The 21920-nt window shown below is 50.7% G+C and overlaps 2 protein-coding genes across 6 annotated transcripts in view; one reads left to right on the top strand and one right to left on the bottom strand.

Moving 5' to 3' along the window:
- Nucleotides 1–2761, top strand: part of PDE6A (phosphodiesterase 6A) — a gene marked incomplete at its 3' end in the record, with an annotated part of 68741 nt that extends 65980 nt beyond the window's left edge. Inside the window, exons 20-22 of the mRNA XM_082382831.1 lie at nucleotides 304–387; nucleotides 2130–2277; nucleotides 2682–2761. Of these exons, the coding sequence (XP_082238957.1) occupies nucleotides 304–387; nucleotides 2130–2277; nucleotides 2682–2761 (312 nt within the window). The remainder of the gene's footprint in view (nucleotides 1–303; nucleotides 388–2129; nucleotides 2278–2681) is intronic.
- Nucleotides 2762–2822: 61 nt separating this feature from the next.
- PPARGC1B (PPARG coactivator 1 beta) overlaps nucleotides 2823–21920 on the bottom strand; it is a 117921-nt gene continuing 98823 nt past the window's right edge. For 2 of the 5 annotated variants that reach the window (XM_082382672.1, XM_082382669.1), the window contains 5 exons: nucleotides 20657–21437; nucleotides 17415–17490; nucleotides 15267–15388; nucleotides 12538–12692; nucleotides 4094–11600 (listed from right to left, as the gene is read on the bottom strand). In XM_082382672.1, coding sequence (XP_082238798.1) covers nucleotides 11500–11600; nucleotides 12538–12692; nucleotides 15267–15388; nucleotides 17415–17490; nucleotides 20657–21437 — 1235 coding nt within the window. In that variant the 3' untranslated portion in view covers nucleotides 4094–11499. Of the gene's footprint in view, nucleotides 3722–4093; nucleotides 11601–12537; nucleotides 12693–15266; nucleotides 15389–17414; nucleotides 17491–20656; nucleotides 21438–21920 lie in introns of those variants that run through there. The other 3 variants (XM_082382670.1, XM_082382671.1, XR_014241995.1) reach the window with 3 other exon arrangements.

The raw sequence follows: 21920 nt of genomic DNA, 5'->3' as shown, positions 1-21920 counted from the left end.
TAGTGATTGACAAGTGGACGCCAAAACTTAGATTTCCCTTTCAGTTCCAACAGTCTAGGAGTCCACCTCCTCTGGCTCTGTTCTAACAGCACAGACCACGCAAGGGGATGACCTGGTCAAGCTGAGAACCTATCGACGTTGAAAGTAAACTTGGCTGGAAGTGTCAGCCGGCTCCCCACCAGACACAGGGAGACCAGTTAGAGGGTTTTTGTTCTGGAAGAATGTTTCATTGGTAGAGTGGGTCCCCTTGCTGCATCAGGCCAGGAGGAGCCCAGTGCAGTTAACTCTTTCTCCCCCCGACAGCCCATGATGGACAGAAACAAGGCGGACGAACTCCCCAAGCTTCAGGTCGGCTTCATTGACTTCGTTTGCACCTTTGTCTACAAGGTAAGTCCTCTGTTTTCAAAGGCCCAACAAGATGTCTTTGATGAGCCCGGGATTCCCAAATGACATCAGGAATAAAAAACCCTGGCAAGTGACGAGTGATACTTTACAAAGTGCTTCTCACCTCCAATGGCATTTGGTCCTCAGGACAGCCCCATAGGAGCTTGTGTGACTGCATACCCAGGCCAGAGCCCGGAGCTTCGTATATCCTAGCTGCTCAATAAATAGGTGCGGGACAAGTGACATATCGTGTTTTCAGACAGAGAAAAGGGGGGTGTAGCAGATACATGCCTTCCTAACTTCCCCAGCTGGTGGGAATATGACAGGTCACAGTTACTCAATTGTCAAAAGATAATCTGGAACTTCTCTTTGAGTTTTGGCTCAGTTAGTCTCTCTCTTGAGAAACCCACCACGCCCCAATCCATGTTATCTGTGCCACCACCCGCCTCTCGTTTGTTATTTTTATTTTGGCCATGTTACATGAGGAGACAGAGGTCAGAGAGGAGAAATGACAGGGCCAGGTCACTGGAGTCAGCTACAGACAGCATCAGAGCCGGGATGCCTGACCCCTAGTCTAGGGCTCTTTCTGCTGCATAAGCTGCAGCCCTTCTGCTCCCAGAGGGCGCACAAGTGCATCTCTGATATAACGCAGACTAACTGGGGTCCTCTGAGCAACAGGGCAGCGTAGTTGACGCTCTCCATTATCATCAGTAATATATGAAACAACAAAGACTGAGCTAAGTGCTTTACGTGCATTATCACAGCAACCCTATGAGGTACTGTCCTGATTTCATGGTGTCCTGCCCAAGGTCACACAGCTGGTGGCAGAATCTAGATCTGAACCCAGGCAGCTCTGAGCACAGCTGGCTCTGGCTGCATTCCACAGTAGACCCTGGATTTGCCATTCTTACCTTGTGCAAATCTCCACCAATCTGCATCTCCATTTCTTCATCTAAAAATCTAGGAGTAATGAGTCTCATTTTCCCACCTCGCAGGAGTTTCTGAGGATCAAAGGAGATAAAGCACTTCATAAACTGTCATGTGCTGTGCTCAAAGGCATTATTTTTATTCTTAGAGCTAAGAGACCTTAAGAATCCTCTTCCTATCCCGATTTCACTCAGCAAATATTGACTGTCTTTGTGCCCCAGACCCTGTACTAGGCCAAGGCCACCCCAGTGAATGAGCAGAGATGTCCCTGCCCTCTCCAGCTCACAGCTCCAGGGGAAGACTGGCAAAGGGAGTCATTACAGCGAAGTGAGATGTAGGAAGAGAAGGTTTGGGGAGCTGCTAATAGAGGACCTGACTTACCTTGGGGATCAGAAGAGGCTTCCCTGAGGAAGTGATGTCTAAGTGGAGGCCTCAAGGGAAAAGAAGGGATAAGTTAGAGTGTTCCAGCAAAGGCAAGAGCTGGTATGAAGCCCACAGAAACTGACAGATTTGGAATGTCCGGAGGGTTCAAGTTGGTGAAGGGGAAGAGCACTGGGTCTGGAGAGCTTGAAAGCCTTGTGAAGGAGCTTGCGCTTCATCCTGAAAATCGGGGAGTGCCACAGGAGGGTTTCAAGCGGGAGAGGCACAGGACCTTGTGGCCAGAAGCCCTGCAGTGTCGTCACACACGCCGCTGGGGACGGAAGCTGCAACGCGCCCGGGCAGCTCATTCCAGTGCAGACACGACCCACTGTGCTCTACCTGGAACCCGGACCCCAGGGCTCGAGTCCTGCGCCAGAGGCTCTGTCTCTCTCTTCCAGGAATTCTCCCGGTTCCACGAGGAGATCACTCCCATGCTGGATGGGATCACCAACAACCGCAAGGAGTGGAAAGTGCTCGCTGACGAGTATGAAGCCAAGATGAAGATGCAGGAGGAGGAGAAGCAGAAAGGGCAGGCAGCCAACCAAGGTTTGTGGAAGGGGGAGGACGGGGAGCCCCTACCCCCCACACACTGAGCTCTCATGGCGTGCCTGGCGGGGCTGCAAAGCCTCACACACGTGGACCTCTTCAGGCCTCCCCACGACCTAGCTGTCCCCATTCTACGTATGAGAGCCCTGAGGCCCGCAGAGGTGAAGTGTCACGGCCAGGTCACACTGTGAGCAGTAGCAGGGCCTGGTTCCCAAGATTGAGGCTCCCAGCAAGGGTTCCCTGACTGCCCCCAACCAGTGTAGGACAGATTCCAGTAATCAAGTGGTGGGCATAGGGCCTCTGAAAGCCCTTGAGTTTGCAACTCTTGGTCCAAACCAGGTCAAAGGGAAAGCCCGCCGCAGCCTCTTCTCATCTGGTGTGTTCTCTTTCTTGTCTGATTGCAGCAGCCGCAGGAAATCAGCCCGGGGGAAAACCAGGCTCAGGTGGAGGCGCGCCTGCATCCAAGTCCTGCTGTGTCCAGTAGCGCAAGCGGGGATCCACGCCCAGACCGGCCCCACCCTTCACTGGAGGAGGGTACCCCAGCCAGTGGGAAACCATGCACCTGCTTGAGAAGTCAGAGTTATAGGGTGTGAAGACTGAAGAAGAATTTAGTTTACATCTTCCCTAGTGGCTTTCAAGGCTCTTTTCGGCTGTGAGCACTTTTTATTGAGCTACAACCAACATTTTGCCTTTCATAGACTCAGTTAAACATTAGCGCCAGACTCACCTGCTTACCTAGAATCATTTTTGTTCTTATACTTTCATTTTATAGTACACAAATTTGCAGTCATCCTCAGAAGTAGAGAACTGCACAATGAATCCCCACCTACCCATCACCCAGATTCTAATATCGAGAGTTTTGCCACATTTGCTTCGTCTGTCCTTTTATATTTCTTTCTCATTTTTCTCTTAGCTGAAATGTTTAAAAGCAAATTCCAGACATATCGTTTACTCCTCCATTATACATCTTTAAAGACATATGGGCGTTTTCTAACATAACCACATCCTATCACATGCAACACACGAACCCCTAATATCCAGCTGTGGCAGATGCTGTGATGAGCTTCACAGACCTTTTACTGAAGACTTGTGTTCCCAGCAGTGATGAGCGCTGTCAGCAGACAGCCCTCGGTGCCAGCCCCTTCGGGGATGACCTCATCTGCAGGGAGACAGTTGCCCAAGGGTGGTGGCCTGCACCCAGTGACTGATCCATGCCAGGTGTTAAGGCCTGGCCATCTCAGCCCAACACAGGACAACTCCGCAGCAACAGCACACACATCCAAGACGGAAAGTCTTGGAAGATGCCACTCTTCACTGCTCTCACTGGGAGTAAGTGAGCAGAGGAAAATGTTTCAAGTTCACCCAAATATGGCACACAATTCAAGTTTTCCATGTCCTCCGACCAGAAACCGTTTCACAGTCGTCAATTGGTGAATGTCTTTGTCTGAAACCAAAATGTCAAAATATCTCTTTTAGCATATATATTTAGTGTGCTTGTGTGAAAAAGCGGATATCCCAAAACAAGGGAGTCCTCGTTCAGAAGGTGGTATATATAGCTTTATAAAAGTCACACCGGCAAGAAGCCAGAATGCAACAATGTTATGTGAGGCAAGTCTGAATGGCTCATCATGATCCACAAAAAGTGCTATGAAGAAAGGACTAGTGAGCTCAGAGAGTTTTGGCGTGAGGGGCACACCTGGACTGGGGTCTTCTCTGAGAGATGACACTGCAACTAGAATCCTTTCCCCAGTTAGTAGCCGGTGCGACCCTCAACGAGCACGTAGGACCAATAAAGAAAGACACACCTGGGCAGGGCTGTGGGTGGTATTTTCTTTTTAATCTCCATAGTGTATTTGTTAAGTTTATTTATAAGCAGATCACTTCACTATTTACAGTACATGAGCATAGAGATTCTACAGTTTTTGTGATGTAAACAATAACTCCACAGTGGGAGTTTGAGAAAAGAAGCCAGTTCTGAAGTATTTACAGACGTTAAAATAGAACTTTATACTCACGGAATAATAATACATAGAGCAATTTGGTTAAATTATCTATGAAACTATAGAATCTGACAATGTACAAAGACAGGAAAACATTTTCTCATTTAGAAGGTAAGACAGATAAACCACACCAGAAATAAAATGGGGACGATGACAACCACAATAATTAAAAGCAAAGAAGTTTCTTCCTTGCCCTCACGGATAATGTATTTATATAAATAAGGACACAACCCAACAAAATGGAAAAAATATATAAAAAATCCTCTACCAATTAAAAAAAATAGCAAAACTAAAAACTTGATTCTCAATCATCAGCAGTGTCCTTTAAAAAATTAAATTTTAGCTTTCTATTATAAATAACAAAGCAGATGTGTCCCTCTGTGTAGGTGAAATTCTTGCACCTTTCTCAAGAAATGCATCAATGTAATTCCACACATACACACAAACACAGGCGTGCACACATGCATACACACACACACAACCTTGCGCTCACGCACCCCAGGCTGTAGTTACCTTGTTGAGCTTCCTAATAAATAATGCCCCCTACAGTAGTACCCCTGGGGATGCCCAAACCTCACAAGGTTAGCCATTCCCTGGTTTGACCCTGTCACACAGCCAGGGAAAGCCCTGGCTTCCTATTGCTCAGAATTCTCTAGGCTGCATGGTCACACTAAGAGAAAAGGATTTGAGTCCAATATTTGGAAATGCTGGAAGGGACCATAGGGACCACCTTGCCCAGTCGATTAAGGCTAGCTACAGACACTGTTTCTTTAGAAACCTGGGGTTGGGGAGAGGAATCTTGTGTTGGTTTCAACATTAGCAGCTGCCTCTGGAAGAAGCAGATGCTCCAAACCAATGCTAATACCATGGCACAAGTAGGTGAAGGGGGTGGGTGTGAATTTCTGGAGCAGACTGCCCTGAGCCAGACTTCTGGATGGTCACCTTCCCCAGAAACCATTTGGAAATCCAAGTGGTCCACTTCCCTGGTCCACTGACCACTCTGACCGCACACCCCTTGAGATTTCCAACCTCTTTCCATCGGAATCAGAACATTCCTCCAGAAACAAAGTTGGGAGTAGTTTATGACTTTTTATTCCTAACACAAAAACATTTGACAAGATTTTTAAATACAAAAACAAACAAACAAAAAAATCTATTTGGCTATTCGGTGGACCACACCAAAGGCCATGGTCAGGCCCCCCACAGAATCCTCACACTCAACCTCTTTGCTTGTCCCGAGGGTCCAGTGGGGGGCACAGAGCAGAGGTTCACTTAACAAGGTCAGCAGCTGCGCTGCCAGTATTGCAGTTACAGTAAACCCCTCCTGGGCACCTGGGCACAGGGTCCACTCCTGTCTCTGCTGCCAACAGGATAGCTAGTGTATTACTTCTCAGTCTGCGTGGCTGCTTCTGGGGCTTCTGACTGGTGTTACACTGTGCTCTAAACACACAGACAGTTTGCTCATGACCTTGCATTTCATTCCCAAAGTTGGTGTTGGACAGCAAGGTGGCCAAAAGGATTTATTTGCCTTCCATCTGGGTAGCTGGTAGATACAGTCTTTGGCCACTAGATGGCGGCTAGACGTTGATAAGGCAAAGTGCTGAGGTGGAAGATGACCAGTCCCTTCAAAAGTCACCCATGAGCAAGGCTGGCAAAGTGAAAAAGGAGGCTTGGAAGATCCTTTGACAAAACGTACAGCAGAGAGAGGGTTCTGGCTATAAAACATGTCTTTGAGGCATTGTTGCACAGCCCAGGGACTGACCACCTACGAAACCCTATTTTCCGAGCCCCCAGTTCGGGCAGTTGGATTTCTGTGCTGCTTCTGAATGTGAAAGGCATTCTGATGAAATTCAGTACCTAAAAATCTGTCCCCCAATCTTGAAGCCTCAGTCACCACTGCTATAGTGAAACAAAAAACAAAAGTTGCCCTAAACATATGCAGTGTGATCCATGCCTCCTGTTGCCCCATATGTTTTACAATCATTTGAAAGAAATGTGTGAAAAGTTCCTAAGTTAAGCTGTTTTGAAAAAACAAGTGTATTGCTAGTATTGTCTGCGAGCAAGAGAGAAACAGCCAAGTGGTCACAACATTCGGACTGAAAGCTGTTTGGCGGGGACAGTGTCGAGGCTCACGTGAGACTTGACATCGCCACCTAGCCAAGCTGGGGTTTACTTCTCACCACCCCACCAGAAACTATGGCTTAGATCTGTCCTGGGGAGCTGGCCTCCTCGTATAAGGTAACTCGGCCAGGACCGTGTGGGTCTGAATCCACCGCAGGTTGGTTACCTTGCAGAGAACTCTCACCTTGAATGTGAGCTGGGCAGTCAGAGAACGGAATTGGTTTCGTGGGTTAGTGATGGATTCCCGATGCTCCAGGATGGGAATCTGAGTCTATCAGAGGTGAAAGGGACTTACTGTAGTGCTCATTCCATCCAATATTCCCATTTGTAAATGGGGAAACAGTGGCCCAAGACCACATGGCAAGTAAGAAACTCTGGGTTTCTCACTTTGAGATGGCTTATAGATAAATGACTTGCTCTGCAAACCCATTTCAATCGGCTGTGCTGTTTTCTTTTTTTTTTTTTCTTTTTTACAGAAATAGGTACCAAGATCGAAAAGCACCACTCCATATTTAGGGCTTCCAACAAAGAGGCCAGCAAAGGGCTGGCCCTAGAGTGGGCTCTCCTGTGGCTGATGTCTAGGAAGGCATGTCTGCTCGCTCTTCCCTCACCAGCCCCTTTCCTGATCCCCTGTTCCAATCCCTAGGAGAATGCCTCACACAGCCCAAGGAGATCCATATTCACCAGTGTAGAAACACGGAGCCAGGCTGAGTGCTGTGGTTTTCTCAAAGTGCTTTTATTGGTTCAATGCAAAGTTAGCTTCTGCCTACTTTCCTGGACATTCTACAGCCGGCTCCCAGGGGCCCTCCACCTCACGTCTGTTTTGGGCCAAGGGCATCGCTATGCATGAGGGTTTCCCAGCTCCCGAGCTCTCCCTCCGTTTACCCCGTACCCCTGGACTCGGCAGACAGCCCTGGAGCCCATCTATGTGTGCAAATGTCTGAGGGACTTGGGGACCAGCTTAAACATATTGCACGTAAGCACAAACCGGTTTCCTTCTGCCCCAATGGGAAGGATCCCTCTTCTTTGGCCATTGAAACCATTAGGTTCACTTTATTTGCTACTGTACATTCAATTTCTTTCCTTGGTCATATCTGAGGACAAATGCTAAATCTCAAATGGTAAGAAAATACTGCAGTTTTGACTCAGTGAGTCAGATCAACAAATCCTTTGGGGTTGATTCTGCTTCACAGCTGGGATGTCCCATCTCTCAAGCTGCAGGCTCAGCTGTCATTTCAACTGAGCCTAAGGCCTGGGATAGGGTTCCAAGCCATCCCTGCAGAAGGGCTGCACTGTCATGCCTTCCCTGCCCCCTCAGTATGTATATTGCATACACCTAGAAGAAATCGCTCTCCAAACATCAACAAGCACAGGCTTTAGGCGAGAAAGATTTCTTATTGCATCTCTTCCCACATCAGGACCTGGGTACCGAGTCTTTGCAGCTTAGAGCATTCCTCCCTTCCTCTTCCCGCCCTGGAACCCCTGAAGCCCTGCCTCTCTCCTGGGCACATTTGACACGCAAGGCTGTGAGAATTCACAGCAGATGCAGACACCTGACTGGTGCTTTGTGTCTCAAAGCAGTGTTCTGGTTGGGGGGCAAGGTATGATGGGGGGAAGGGGGTCACCGCCGTAGCTGCACTCCATCCACTCATATTCTTTACCTCTTTGATGCATTTTCCTTCGGTAACCAGAGCCCCCAGGAGTGAGGATTCTGATTCAGCCTGTACCGACTGAGGAAGGAGATGGAAGAATTCCACTTAGCGTTTAGATCGGACATATTTGGAAAACACCAGCACGGCACAGAGATGGACAGTACAACCTGCCTTGCGTGGGTGGCCAACACAGTCTACTGTAAGCTTTTATGGCAATCACATGTAAACATGATCAAGAGCAAATACTAGGACAGAGCTACAATGAGATGGTTGCCAATGGCAGCTGCTCCCTCTGGGTTACTCCTTAATTTGGTGGGAAAGAGACCAAGGTTGACTAGTTGTCCTGGAGAGACCTTGGAGTCTCCTTGGTAAATAATACAGAGCACCGAATGAGTCTTCCGGATGGAGGTTGTCTGCAGGGTTGGTCAATTTTAGAACTTGCAGCCTTTTATGTACGGGATGGAGAGAAGAAGCTTCTTGATGCCTTTGGCAGGCACCCTCTCCCATCAGCGGGCCCCAGCCCCGACCTCAGGCATATCACGTCCCAGTACTACACTCAAGAGCCAATGTCTAACTACCTTCAAGTGCCTTGTATTAGTCTCAAGTGAAAGGGCAGCTTCAGCTGACCCAGAAGAGGGGACAGACTTGTCCTTCACTAAAAATCTGCATTTCTTTACCCTAAGGTACCATATTCTCACGGTAGAATCTCTAGGCTAGTGCAATCAAGGAAGAAGCAATTAGGAGGGGCTTAGAGATCATCTAGTCCAACTCCTTCTGGCACACCAAGGCTCAGGGAGAGGAAGGGACTCTGTGACTTATCAAAGTCACAAAGATAGTTTTTGGCAGAGCCAGGACTCAACCCAGTTCTCCAGACTCTGAATGTAGAGTTCCTTCCTACTTTTTCCACAGGATGAAATCTCAGTTTACTCCTTGGTGCAAATCAGGACTTAGGGGAGGCGTCGGTGGATTTAAATTCTATTCCATTCCATTCTATTCCATAACCAATTATTGTATGCCTACTGTATGCTAGGCAGTGAACAGCTATAAAAGGAATTTAGAATGTGCAGGTCCGTGCTGTGGAAAGTCCCCTTTTGGTCCATCCTCATAAACCCTGCCTTCCCCAAACATGTTCCTGCCCACTATTCCACTTGGCCCCCATCCCCAAGTGGGATTGTGTCGGAGTAGTATTGGGAGTCCTGTGCCAAGGAAGGGCTTTAGGGGAATTTTCTCTCATAGATCAGGGACGGGCCAGCATGAAACCCAGCCACCATATAGTTCTGTATAACAGAAACCATTCAAAGATTAGACCAGAAGGTTAAACAGGTTAAACTCTGATCAGTTAGTAATGGCTGCTCAGAACACTGTGTTGAGGATTCTAATAGCATGACCAAGCTCAAAGAACATGAGTACTGTGGTTGATTAGTTATGTCTGCTACTGGCCAAGGACATGGGAGTAGTGGCCCATATGCCATGTATTTGCTAGATACCACCTTAGGAGAAGCTAAGACTATCAGACCGGGCAAGGACCTTAGAGATCAGCTTGCCTAATTCTCCCCCTCAGCCCATTACACAGAAAAGACAATTGGGGCCCAGAGAGGTTAAGTGACTTGATACACAGGAACTCAAATTCCCTGTTCCTCTAACACCTGTCTCCTCCAACCTTCTCTGTGGGCTTGGAGTATGCTCACCTCTCAGGAGAGGTTCATCGGCCCAGTTAACCTACTGAGGTATTTTATAATCTTAAAAACAAACAAACAAACCAAAACCCCATAACTACCAATTCCCAAAGAACTAGGCCTGGCATTAATAATAGATTAAATCACCTCGTTTAGTTAAATGAGTCAAGTTCAAACTTTTTTAAAGCAGCAGGACCTTTTTTCTTTGTTTTTCTTTTAAACACAAAAATTTCCCGAGGAACCCTGATGTGTGAAAGAGACCAAGTTGGAGCTGCTCTGTCTGAAGCAGAAGCAATGCACTCTTACCCTGCCTGGCCATGCTCTCCCTCACAAACGGCCCCCAAGGCACCTGCAGAACATCCAAGCTGGACATGGCTTTGACATCACTCAAGAACACAAATTTTAAAGTAGAGCCCAATGAACGTTTTCTAAGTCGGAGAGGAGCTTGGAGATTGTCTTGTCCATCCCCATCCCTCACGTCTCCCTCCTGCTCCCCCTGCCCCATGCCACCAAAACAACTTTACAGGTGAAGAAAAGGGAAGTCAAGCTGAAGGAGGACGGGCTGGTGACTGGCCCAAAAAGGATGAATGACCGCTCCCAGGTTGCCTCTCTGTGTCACCCCAGGTGTGTCACTGAAGCTCTGATGGCATGTCCACAGGTGTAAGCAAACCACAGGACCCCTTGGATCAAGACTGGTGCCAGAGCCTAAACTTGCCCCATGCTGATGAGGCAGCCATTGACTTACCCCCACAAAATGAGCCTGGAAGCGTCTAGCCTCTTGTCCTTTTTAGCTGAACCCACCTCTACCAGTCTTTGCAACTTTGCCTCTTTACCCTAGGATAGGCCCGGGCTGGGCCGTTCCTCTGTAGTTTCACTGGTCGTGGGACCCTGGGCAAGTCATTTCGCCTCTTGGGGCACTGCCTGGAAAACAGGAATAACGCAGCTCACCCCACCTTCCTTCCAAGGTCCGCAAGGATCTGAGCATTCACGGCCAGGCACAAATTCTAAGCGTGAGCTGGACACCAGATGAGGGCTCTGATTGTAAATGGACCCAAACTTGCTCAATGAGAGACAAGGCAGCGCTCAGCGGAAGAGGCCCAGAAACCTCTCTCCATTCCTCCTAGCTGTGGCTGCATGCCACACCTCCCCGGTGGCCAGGCTTCCGGCCACCCAGCACCTCTGGGGCATTCTGGCAAAGGGAGCAGTGCAGCTCAGTGGCAAACACCTCACGACAGTGCATAGTTAAAAAATCAAGGAAGCAATACAATAATCCCAGGCACAGTACATCTGAGCCATAAATACATTAAGGATATACTTTTTTTTTCTTCAATTAAAAATGAGTTTATAATCCTGATTCTATTCACAAGTAACGATTTCATCATCACACACTACAGACAAGAAATGGTATGGTGAACACAGCTGCACGTCTACGAGGGGACATCGGTCGGGGAGGAAGGGGAGGTGGGTGACGGACTCAGCGTCTGGAGCGCACCCAGGACAACCCGTCAGAAGCGAGGACACTAATGTGGCAGTGGAACGTCAATACCATGGAAACTCACAGACAGAAGCAGCTTTGTTCAATGTAAACATTGATTTTTTTGTTTGTTTTAAAAGGACAGCAGTTCCAAGTCTCTCTCTCTCTCTCTCTCTCTCTCTCTCTCTCACGCACTCGCTCTCTCTCCTTCTCATATACTTAATTTCTTTGAAAACGTAAACATATTGGAAGGGCCTTGTCTGAGGTATTGAGGTATTCCTCGAAGGTTAAGGCTGTTATCAGTGCAGGCTTTGCTGGGCCTCCTTCAGTAAGCTGTCAAAATCCATGGCTTCGTACTTGGTTTTCACTGACGCAGGCAGGGCCTCTTCTGAATTAGAATCTGGGTGGGGGTGGAGGAGTCAGTGAGAGGGGAAGGCAGCGAGCAGCTCAGACAGGCCAGCGGACCAGAAAATCTGCCGCCGGGGTCAGCACCACAGAGCGGATGTGGCCCGAGGCCTCGGAGAGCACCGGGCAGCGGGCAGCAGCTCTGCCCTCCTGCTGCGACACCTCTGCCGTGTGAGCAGCGTCTCAGGGCCTCGGCCACCCTGGTTGTAGGATGGGGAGGCCTGAAGCAGAGTCCCCCAGAGCTCCTTTCCAGCTCCAAAAGCCTCTAATTCTACTTCCCTTAACAGTTTCTTGCCCATTAGGAAACCAGTGCGGAGGTCACATAAGGCAGCCAACGAAACTATGAATCCCTCAGCGCATGGCCAGGGAACTGGGTCCCCCCGGGGGACATGCAGTCAGGAGCACTGCCTGGCCAGGAACCTCCGGGGTCTCCTGACACTCAGCCCTGCACTCTGGAGGCTGCATCAGACTCTCCCCTACAAAGAACTCGCTCCTAAATGGTACTTTGTCCTTCTTCATTGACTTGTCCCCAGATGGCTAGGCATGGTGACCACAGTTTCACTGCGGCCCATTAATGGACAAGGCTGCTGCCTTTCGGGGCCGCCGTGGATGCCCCTCAAGGGGGCAGGTCAGCTACTGGCCCTGTGAGGTCAGAGAGACGGTAGCCAGGGATCTGCCAGGTGGCTGTGAACACGAGATTGGACCTTCCAAGAGGCCACGAGAGGCTTCACCTCTTTGGTAGCAGTCCTGGCACAGGACAAGATGCACCAGAGGCCCGCCTCCAGGCCAGGTGGCTGGCAAGTTATACCCACCAGCACAGGGGAGTCTGGGTGTGGGAGCCGTGTCCAGAGGGGGCTTTAGGTTTCAATAAAGGAGGTCACTGCCCCTGACGTTTTGGGTCTGACTGGGACGTGCGGGGCCTACGTACTCACCGTAGTCAGTGTAGCGGGGCCAGCAGAAGTGCCGGAGCCCCCCGTAGCTCAGCTGGAAGGAGGGCTCGCTGCGTTTCCGCAGGGCAGCGCCGTTCCTCAGAGAGAGGGCTGCGTGCTCAGAACACCGGTAGGTGATGAAGCCGTACTTCTCGCCTCTGGGGGGAGAGGACAAGGGGAGCGCGTCACTGGGCCAGCTGGGTCGACACCGTCAGACCACCTGCCACTAGGTGAGGAGCGGAAAGCCACGATGACTCTCGCGTGGCCCCTCGATAGACACAGTGACAGTCACGGGGCTGACCTCCACGATGGAGTAATAGTAAGAGCAGGCAATTTACTGCATGTTTGCCCAGGGCTGGCCACCACCCATCGCCCCACACGCTCTTCAGTCCCCCCTGTGATGGGGGGGCTGTTGTCATCTCCCCACTCTGGGGTGAGGAAACAGGCTCTGAGTTCAGAATTTGCCCAAAGACAGGTGGCAGAGCAGGGAAGTAAACTCAGGCCTCCCGCCATGAAAGCTGATCCTCTTCACACTCCCCTCTATTTCCCTCAGGATTCCCATTTTGTAGGATTTGCCACACCTATGTCCCCTTCCTACCCATCCCGCACCCTTCAAAGCCAGCCTCAGCCAGCCCTTCCTTGGCTGCTAACTTGGCCTTCACCTTCCCTAAGATCGAAGGTACTCCGTACGCATCTCATCCTTCATGGGAGACGCATCGTGCCTGCCCGCTCAGCCTCTGCTCCCCCTCCTTTGACAACAGCACCCTGTGCTCAGCTGGGCTCAGGGCGCCAGGGTAAGTCACACAACGGTGGCCCTCCTTGGCCACAGTGATTTGTTCAAGGATGAACCTGTCAGCCAAAGCAGAACCCCAAAGACTCCATCCCACATCTTTGCTGGAACCGTGAGGGAGACTCCTGCTTCCCCGAGTAGGGGACAAACTTAGAGCTGGAGGCAGCCACTTTGCCACCAGGAGGGAAGCCTGCCTGAGAAGGATGCCGAGGTGAGGGGGACCTAAAGTCAGTTCTACCCCTGACTCATCAGTTCCACACACAACAAGAGGACGAATCCCGACCTACCCATCTGCCAGACAGATTCCTCACGGACAGCGACCCTGTGGACCCTCCTACTACTCAGCACAGGCCTAGTGACAGCAGATGCCTTGTAAACACCCAGCTGTATCACATTTCCTGACACCTCTCTGAACCAGGCTGAAGTTGGGACCCTTCTGATTCTTTAAATGTCTGAGACTCATGCATGCTTTTTAAATCTTAACAAATTGACCCGTCTCCTTAGAGATTAATTTGATTGCTTTGTTTTTACAGGTTATCTTCATTTGACATCCTGAAGATTGCACAGAACTTAGTTCTATTTGTGTAATGACTTTTTAAAAAAATTGTGATAAAAACACATAACATAAAATTTACCATCTTGAAGTGTACGGTTCAGTTGTGTTAAGCTTGTGTGACGGATCTCCAGAACTTTTTCATCTTGCAAAACAAACTCTGCACCCATTAAACAACAACTCCCTATACTCCCTCTTCCCAGCCCCTGGCCACCACCTTTCTACTTTCTGTTTCTATGAATTTGACTACTTTAGATCCCTCATGTAAGTGGAATCACAGAGTATGTGTCTTTTTGTGACTGGCTTATTTCACAGCATAATGTCCTCAAGGTTCATCTATGCTGTAGCATGTGACAGGATTGATACCCATCCTTTTTTACGACTGACTAATATTCCATTGCATGCATATACATTTTGTTTATCCATTCATCTGTCAACGGACACTTGGGTTGTTTTCACCTCTTGGCTATTGTGAATAATGGTGCTATGAACATGGATGTGCAAATATCTCTTCAAGATCTTCCTTTCAATTCTTTTGATTATATACCCAGAAGAGGAATTGCTGGATAAAATGGTAATTCTATGTTTAATTTTTTAACGAATCTCCATACCGTTTTCCACAGTGGCTGCACCTTTTATATTCCCACCCATAGTGCCCAAGTTTCTAATTTCTCCACATCCTCACCAACACTTGTTATTTTCTGTAGCCACCCTAAGGGATGTGAGATGTGTGATGATTCTTACGCAGAAACTATTTTCTCGCTGAAGTTTTTAAAAATTATTATTAAATTAGAATTTAAAAAACTTAATAACTTAGTTTGCAAGTATAATGGGAGATACTTTAGAATTATTTCAAAACTGACAAAGCTTTGACATCTAAGTTGTGCATTTATATGCAACCTATTCTTGCAGATCCCCTGACAGATGAAACGCTGCTTCCCCAGGTGAGTGAGACACCTGGGCCGCAGCTTCACAATGCAAGCGTGCCTTCAGCCACCAGGAGCTTTTTGCAGCCCTGTACCAGGGTCTAGGATGGAAAACTAGAAGCTGACACACGGGCTGCAGATCTGGCTCTGCCACTAGGTAGCTGTTCAGTTAACTTGTCTGAGCTCCCCAGAAAGGAGAGCAATAGAAAGAGTAAGAGTGCATATGTCACAGGCAAGTTGGAAAGTTAAGTAAAAGAATGCATGGAAATTGGCTCGCACTTTAGCAAACTATCAGTACATGTTCCCTGCTATTACTGGGTTGCATGATGGTTACCGGTCCTTCCTTCCCCTGCGCTGGCGGTAGATTTGTTCTGCAAATCTTCTCAGGCACCTTTTATGCTTCCAGACCTGAATTGGAACCTCTGTGCCCTCCACTCCCCTCCTCTGCGAGAGCCTGACTCACCTCTTGCTTCTCGTGAGCACCTGGCACTCCACAATCTCGCCAAACACCTCGAAGCGCCTCTTCAGTTCACGGGAGCTCATGTCACTGGAGAGATTTCGAACGTACACCACGCGGCCTTCACCCTGCCCGAGGGGGACACAGAGGGACCCGTCATCATTGCCTGGCTTCCTGGAGCCCCCTTGGTGGCGGGCTCCCGTGGAGTCCTCGTCCCCAGTCCACATCACCTGGCTAAGCAAGCGACACCAGCTGGGGCTGGAGTCAGAGAGAGGACAACGACGGTCGCTATCCCAGAGGACCTGCCTTGTGAGAGGAGGGGGCTGTTTAGCATCGGATGGGGAAGTGGCCCCAAAGGAAGCAGCTGTTTACTTGAAGGGAATGAGCAGAGACTGGGTGGAGATGGGAGAGGGAGCCATCACTACTGATGTAACTGCACACTGAGTAGCTTCTGCATTTTTGAGTCTGACTTTTTCTGGTAGTGGGGGAGGCCCGAGGATGGTAATGGACGAGCACTGGGGGCCAGGTGGCTACGGGCTAGAGTGGGCTGGGAGAAAACAACGGGACACGGGCATAGGGCTTGGAGCCACCATTATCTGTGGTTTTGCCAGGGTACTGTGTAGACACGTGACCAAGAGGTGACCTTCAGGTGAGCTTGGTGCCAGGCCCCTAGAACTGCCCAGCAGGGGGACGGGGGTGGGGAAGCCCAGCTGGAACCTCCCCTCCGCCTCTACCGTCTGTGATTGGAAGTTAAAGCCACAGCTATCGGAAGAGCGGCTTTGATTTGCTGGAGAAACTCCAGCTGTGCTCCTGTGGGCAAAATCACCAGGTTCTGGTTTAGATGGGCTTTCTCCGGAACAGGTTAAGGCCTGTGAGTCTCCAGCCATCCCCTTCTGCGCCACTGAGGGCAGGGAGGAAAGCACGGGCCTGCAGTCCACAGCAGGGCGCTGCTATACGGTCACAGGAACTGTGCAGGTTCCCTAGGATGGCCTAGGTTCAGCTGCGTGTAGCAATGTCCTCCCCCAGCCTCCTCCGTCACCTTGAATTCACAAGGCTCTTTCCTGCCTCTGCCCCACTGTCCTCCAGAATCTTTGCTTCATTGGCTCCTTTCATCCCTTGGGGCCCAGCTCCTTGAAGATGCCCCTCCCATATAAATACATCCGCCCCACCAGTCAAAACACGGCTGTTTCAGACATTTTAGTCATGACGTGATTAACTTCATAGTGCACCTCCCAATCTGTAATTACAGTGTTTATTGCTTTGTTTATGAGTCTGTTGTCTCTCTCTCCCTTCTGGCCCAACCATGGGAAGTGGGGACCTTGTTTGTCTTGTTCACTCTTGCCATCCAGCGCCTAGAACAGGGCATGTCGCAACTGCTGAATGGTCACACATGGATTCCGAGAAGACGCTCCACATGGTTTTAAGTACCTGCTTCGAGACAGCTGCATGCGTACCTCTGGGGTGTGCATACCTCACATGTTCCCTTCCCTGAAGCATCCTGCTGGGGGGGGAGTTGGGGGGGGAGGTGGACAGTCCAGTGAGAGTCTGTCTGTCTGTTCGTGCTTCTGTCTTACTTTCCCTTCCCTCCTTTCTAAGTGATATGGAGGAGGTGAGTCCAGCTCCTCACTGCAGCTTCCTGATGAATTTTCCCTACGGGGTGCTTCGCAGTGGGTCCACCAAGCACAGCCTGGCCTCTGGACTAACTCTGGGAGAAGATTAGGGAGACGGATCAGGAGGAAGGGACAGTCTCTCTTGGTCCCTTAGCCCCGATCGCACCGGGGGACCCTGTGTACAGATGAGTAAACTGAGGCTCAGGGAAGCTGGGGAGCAACTGACGGTCACACCAAAGTGGAAGCAGGGCCGGCTCTGCTCCCCCTTCACCGCCTGCCCCCCGGGCCCTGCCAAGCCTCTGATGCTGAGCCCTACATGCTCACCAACTGCACGCCTCCCAGCCAGTCCCTTGGCTGCATTTTGCACGGTGCCACCTTTGATGCCCTTTGGTGACCACTGTGCTTTTTTAAATGAGAGAAATATCACCATCTCCTGCAGGCCACAGATGACCTCAAAGGGCTTCAGGTCTACGAAGCCCTAGCACTTCCTGACGCCCCTGCTCATCCCCATTCACTCTGGGCTCTGGGGCCCCATTTCACTTACAATGGCCTTTTCCCGCCGCTTCCTGGTGTGCCGGACACTTGGCGTTCTGTCTGAACACGACCCTCTGCTCTCACATCTGTCAGTGAACAAGCAAAGCAGAGGCACTCACTCTCGGCAGGAACCACAGGGGGACGGGGGAAGGACTTGCTCAGGAGGCAAGGGATGCTTCCTCCGCTTCTTTCGGACTCGTTCGTGAGGGCAGAACTATGAGAAGGCCCTCCTGAGGGAGCCCGGCTTTCCCCCTCAGCGGTGACCGCCCGGGGTCGCCTGTGGGTCTGAACACGTGACCGACACATACCTCCTGCCAGCTTCTGGGATGAGATCACTGAGAACCACCACCTTGCTAATCATAACCCTTGTGAACCTTTCTGTGCCAACGGGGGTGGAAAGGCCCTCTCGCTTCATTATGGTATTTGACCTGATGAAAGAAAAACCATCCTCTGAGGTCTCATGTTTCCCCACTTTCCAGATGAAAACCCTGAGGCTCAGGTTCAGCATGAAATTCGCGCAAAGCTAAAAAGTAAGGAAGCCGGAGCTAGTGGGAGGTCTGCTGACTCCAGACCCACTGCTCTCCCTCCAGTGGTTGGAGCCTGGCCAAGCAGCAACCCCAGCAGCCATCACAGCCCCCGGGTCCTGGGGTCAGCGGGCCAGTCAGCCCAGATGCACAGCCTGAGAGGCTCCTGGGTGCCGCACGCCTGTGCCCTCCTGACTGTCTGCACACCGCCCTCTCCTCCTGAGGGCCAGGCTGCTGGAGTGGAAGGAGCAAGGCATGTGGGGAGTCCCAACTCTGCCACACACTGTCTGCGTCCTTGGGAATAAAGCAGAGGATGAGAGCAGGGGCTCCGGAGTCAGAGAGCGCTCCAATGCTGACTCTACCACCTCCCTGCTGGTGACCCTGGGCTGGCTACTTAAGCCACCTCAGCTCCAGTTCTTCACCTGTGAACTAGGGAGAATCAATTGTATTTGCCTCCTAGGCCATTTGGGAGGATCAAATCAGAACATGCCCATAAATGCTTAGCCCAGGAACGGCTCGATACTTGCTGGCTATATTTTTCTATTGAACGTCTTTGAGCCTCAGCTTCCTCATCTATAAAATGGGGATAAGAGGCAGACGCACCCTCCAAGTGCACCTGTGAAGCTCACATAGGGTAAAAGAAAGGGATGTGACTTGCAAACTTTAAAGTACTATACAATAATAGTACCATCATCCATTTGCAATGGAATTGGCAGCCTCCCCCCATGAAGAGCTGAGAGTGACTGGAAGCCTTGTTAAACCAGCTCAAAGTGCTTCCTGTTGACTGTTGTTTGGTAGCAGAAGCACAGGTAAAGAAATGCTGGTCTGGAGAAGACTGATGACTAGTTTATCAGGTTTACCAGCCACCAAGCTCTGCCAGGCAGCTGAGCAGGAACCAAGTTAACCAATTAACTTTCTCCAGTGGCAGAGAAAGCCAGCCCTGAACTTGGCCCAAAAGGGAGAAGAGGAAAAGGAGAATCCATGGGGGTTTTGAGAGAGGCCCCCAACTCTTTGCAGACAAGCCCATGGGTACAGGCCCTGAACAGTTCAGGAGGGGAAGGAGGCCGAGAAACTCCAGCTCCTGCCTTGGGGGATGCGCTTCAACAGGACAAGAACCGTAGTAGCTTCTGAGCAGATGCTGCAGAGGAAACCGCCTAATGAGAACACAGGTGGGCTGGCTCACAGCAACCCTTGGAGAAAGGAGAATGGAGCTGGAAGGAGGGCTCAGAGAGGTCTGACAGAAGATGGCTCTGACTGATCATCCTGGCTTATTACGTAGAAGGGCTTTTAGAGAAATTGCTCAAAATAAGTTCATTTCGAGTGACAGATAGTTCAGGGCTTCAGCACGTTAGTGTCTGGGGAGTCCACAAATCCCCTAAAATTGAATGCTCAGTTAGACGTCTATGCTCATTCTAATGGGGAAAGGAGGCTTTGCTTTTAATCAGATTTTCAGTTAAGAGCTACTGGTATAGATAAGGAAATATAAAGCGGAATTTTCCTAAGAAAAGGTATCTTTCTAGTACCTGAATTCTGCTTCTCAGAGCATGGCACTCTGGCAACGTCATCATTCCCTGGGAACTTGTTAGAAATGCAAATTCTCCACCTCCACCCCCAGACCTACAAAACCAGACACTCAGGAGGTGGGGCCCTGCCATCTGCGTGGTAACAAGGCCTCCTGGTGACTCTGCACTGCTCTGGACCCAAGAGCACCATCTGGTGGTCACTCGGGTGCATCTCGGGCAGAGGGTTTGGGACCTGCACCCACCCTCCTCAGGCCTCCCCCAGGAAGAGCCAGGTCCTGCTTTGAGCAGGGAGAGAAGCAACCTATCTCCACCAAAATATGCCAAACTTCCGTTCTTTCTGCACAGCCCCCCACGGAATTCTGGACCAGTTCCTTCTACAGTCCGGTTCAGTGAGCAAAGATGGCACGAGCAAAGAGGGCCATGACACATCATCCCTGTGCGAAGGTAAAAGAGCTCCCACGGGACAGCTGACTGCCGGAAGACACTGTGCAACTCAGCAGCACTGAGAAATGGGAATGAACCTTATCACTGCTTTAAATCCCAGTTTTGGGGGGTTTTTTTTGGAACATAGATTAGAATTATGCTAATCTTTCTTTCACATGGAAACATCACATAGGTATCACACTGTGTGGGTATATTGACCCTTGAACAACATGGATGTGAACTCCGTGGATCCACTTACATTGGGATTTTTTTCAACAGTAAATACTACAGCACTACACTGTCGGCAGTTGTTGAATCTGCGGATACGAAGGAACCTCGGATAAGGAGGGCCGACTATAAGTTACACGGGATTTTTGACTGTAGGGAGGATTGGTGCCCCTAACCCTCGCCTTGTTCAAGGGTTAACTGTGTATGTTTACACAAAAACCTATCCGTTTTACAAATATAAAAACAGAAACAGATGAATAAGGGGCAAGTTCATTTAGATATCAGGCCACAATAGGCCAGAAAGTGGGTTTTCTTCCTCCCCCGAGGCCAGGAGATTTGGGCCACTCCTGACTGCCACACAGCAGGCTTTGCTTGGATACAGGACTTGCCCACAGCTCCCCAAGGAGTGCACCTCCAGGGCCTCCGACAAGGACGCTGACCACACAGGGAGACGCAGCCCCAGTTTCAGGGCTCCTCTCTCCCCTGACACCCCTGAAACTGGGGGGGTCCTCAGTGGTCCACCATCCATCCTGAGGCCACCCGTCTATCCATACCTGAAGGTCCTTCGTGTGGCTGGTGACCGGGAGTGGCAGGACGAAGAGCCAGAACTGGAGCGGCTGCGGGAACAGAGCTGCCGACTGGCCTTGCTTGGTGGGCTCTGGTAGGGGCAGTGGTCAGAGCGAGGGGGACTGACCCCTGAGTCCTCTTCCTCGTCGTCCTCCTCGTCGTCCTCCTCTAGGAGGAAGTTGCTCTCGCCACTGCTGCTGCTGTCCTCAAAGACGGTGTCGTACTCGGGGCTCTTGCAGGAGGCCAGGTCTTCATCCTCCAAGGCTGTCTCCAGGAGGCCAAAGTGCTTGGTGAGGCTGGCGCGGATCTCGTGGTCTCTCAGCAGCGTACTGTCCTTGGTGGGGGCACCGACATCACAGCTCCCGCCTTCCTCCCTGCCGGAGGCCTGTGCCTCAGCCCGCGGGGCACCTTGCTGGGGCCAGTCCTCGAGGTGGACCCCAGATGGCTCCCAGGACCTCAGCACCTTCCTCTGCAGGGCGCCGTCGGGCTTGAGCACCTGGCAGTAGTCGTGGTCTCCAAAGGAACAGGAGAAGGGGCGCTTCTGACCAGCCTGGGAGGCTGGCTGGGCTGTGGCATGCCGCAGGTGGGACAGGAGCTCGCTCCGCTCTGGGTGCTTCTTTGGCAGCTTGTGGGCAGCCTCTGCGGCGGTCCCGAGCTGGGGAACCTCCGGGGTGGGAGCTATGTCTTTGCCTGGGCTGTGCTTGATGTCTGGCTTGAAGGGGTCTTCCTCTGTGGGCTTGTACGGAGGCGTGGTGGGCGGAGTGAGTCCTACCCAAGCAAGAGGAAACACATGTGAGGCAGAGACAGATCACTTCTCCAAGGAACACTGAAACCCTAGTTTGGGATGGCAGAGAAGTAGCATATGTGTCACCACTCCCCAGATCCAATGGATGGCAGGCATCACTAATCGATCACTGCACTGCTGATGGAGCCTGGACGTAGCCTGGGACTCCTCACACAGTCCATCAATAATTTTTCAGAGCTGGCATGTGATGAAAGCCATTTGCCATCCCTTCTGTAGTCTGGCAATGGTAGCCAAATCCTCCAGATCATCCAAGATCTCTCTTCATGCTCCACATCCAATCATTCCACAAGCCCTCCCAACTGGTCGTTCCAAATGCCTCTGAGGTCTCCCAGGGTGCAGAGGGGGCAGGCACCATAGGTAGAATCTCCCACCTGGATTTGACCACCACAGTGACCTTAGTGGTCCTGCAACTGACCTTGGACTCCACCATCCCCCAGGCATCAGCC

Source organism: Balaenoptera borealis, assembly GCF_965194805.1.
Source record: "Balaenoptera borealis genome assembly, chromosome: 2".
In the NCBI taxonomy this organism is placed as follows: domain Eukaryota; kingdom Metazoa; phylum Chordata; class Mammalia; order Artiodactyla; family Balaenopteridae; genus Balaenoptera; species Balaenoptera borealis.
The sequence above is the reverse complement of the archived record's forward strand: the minus strand, read 5'-3'. Positions and strand labels throughout refer to the sequence as shown.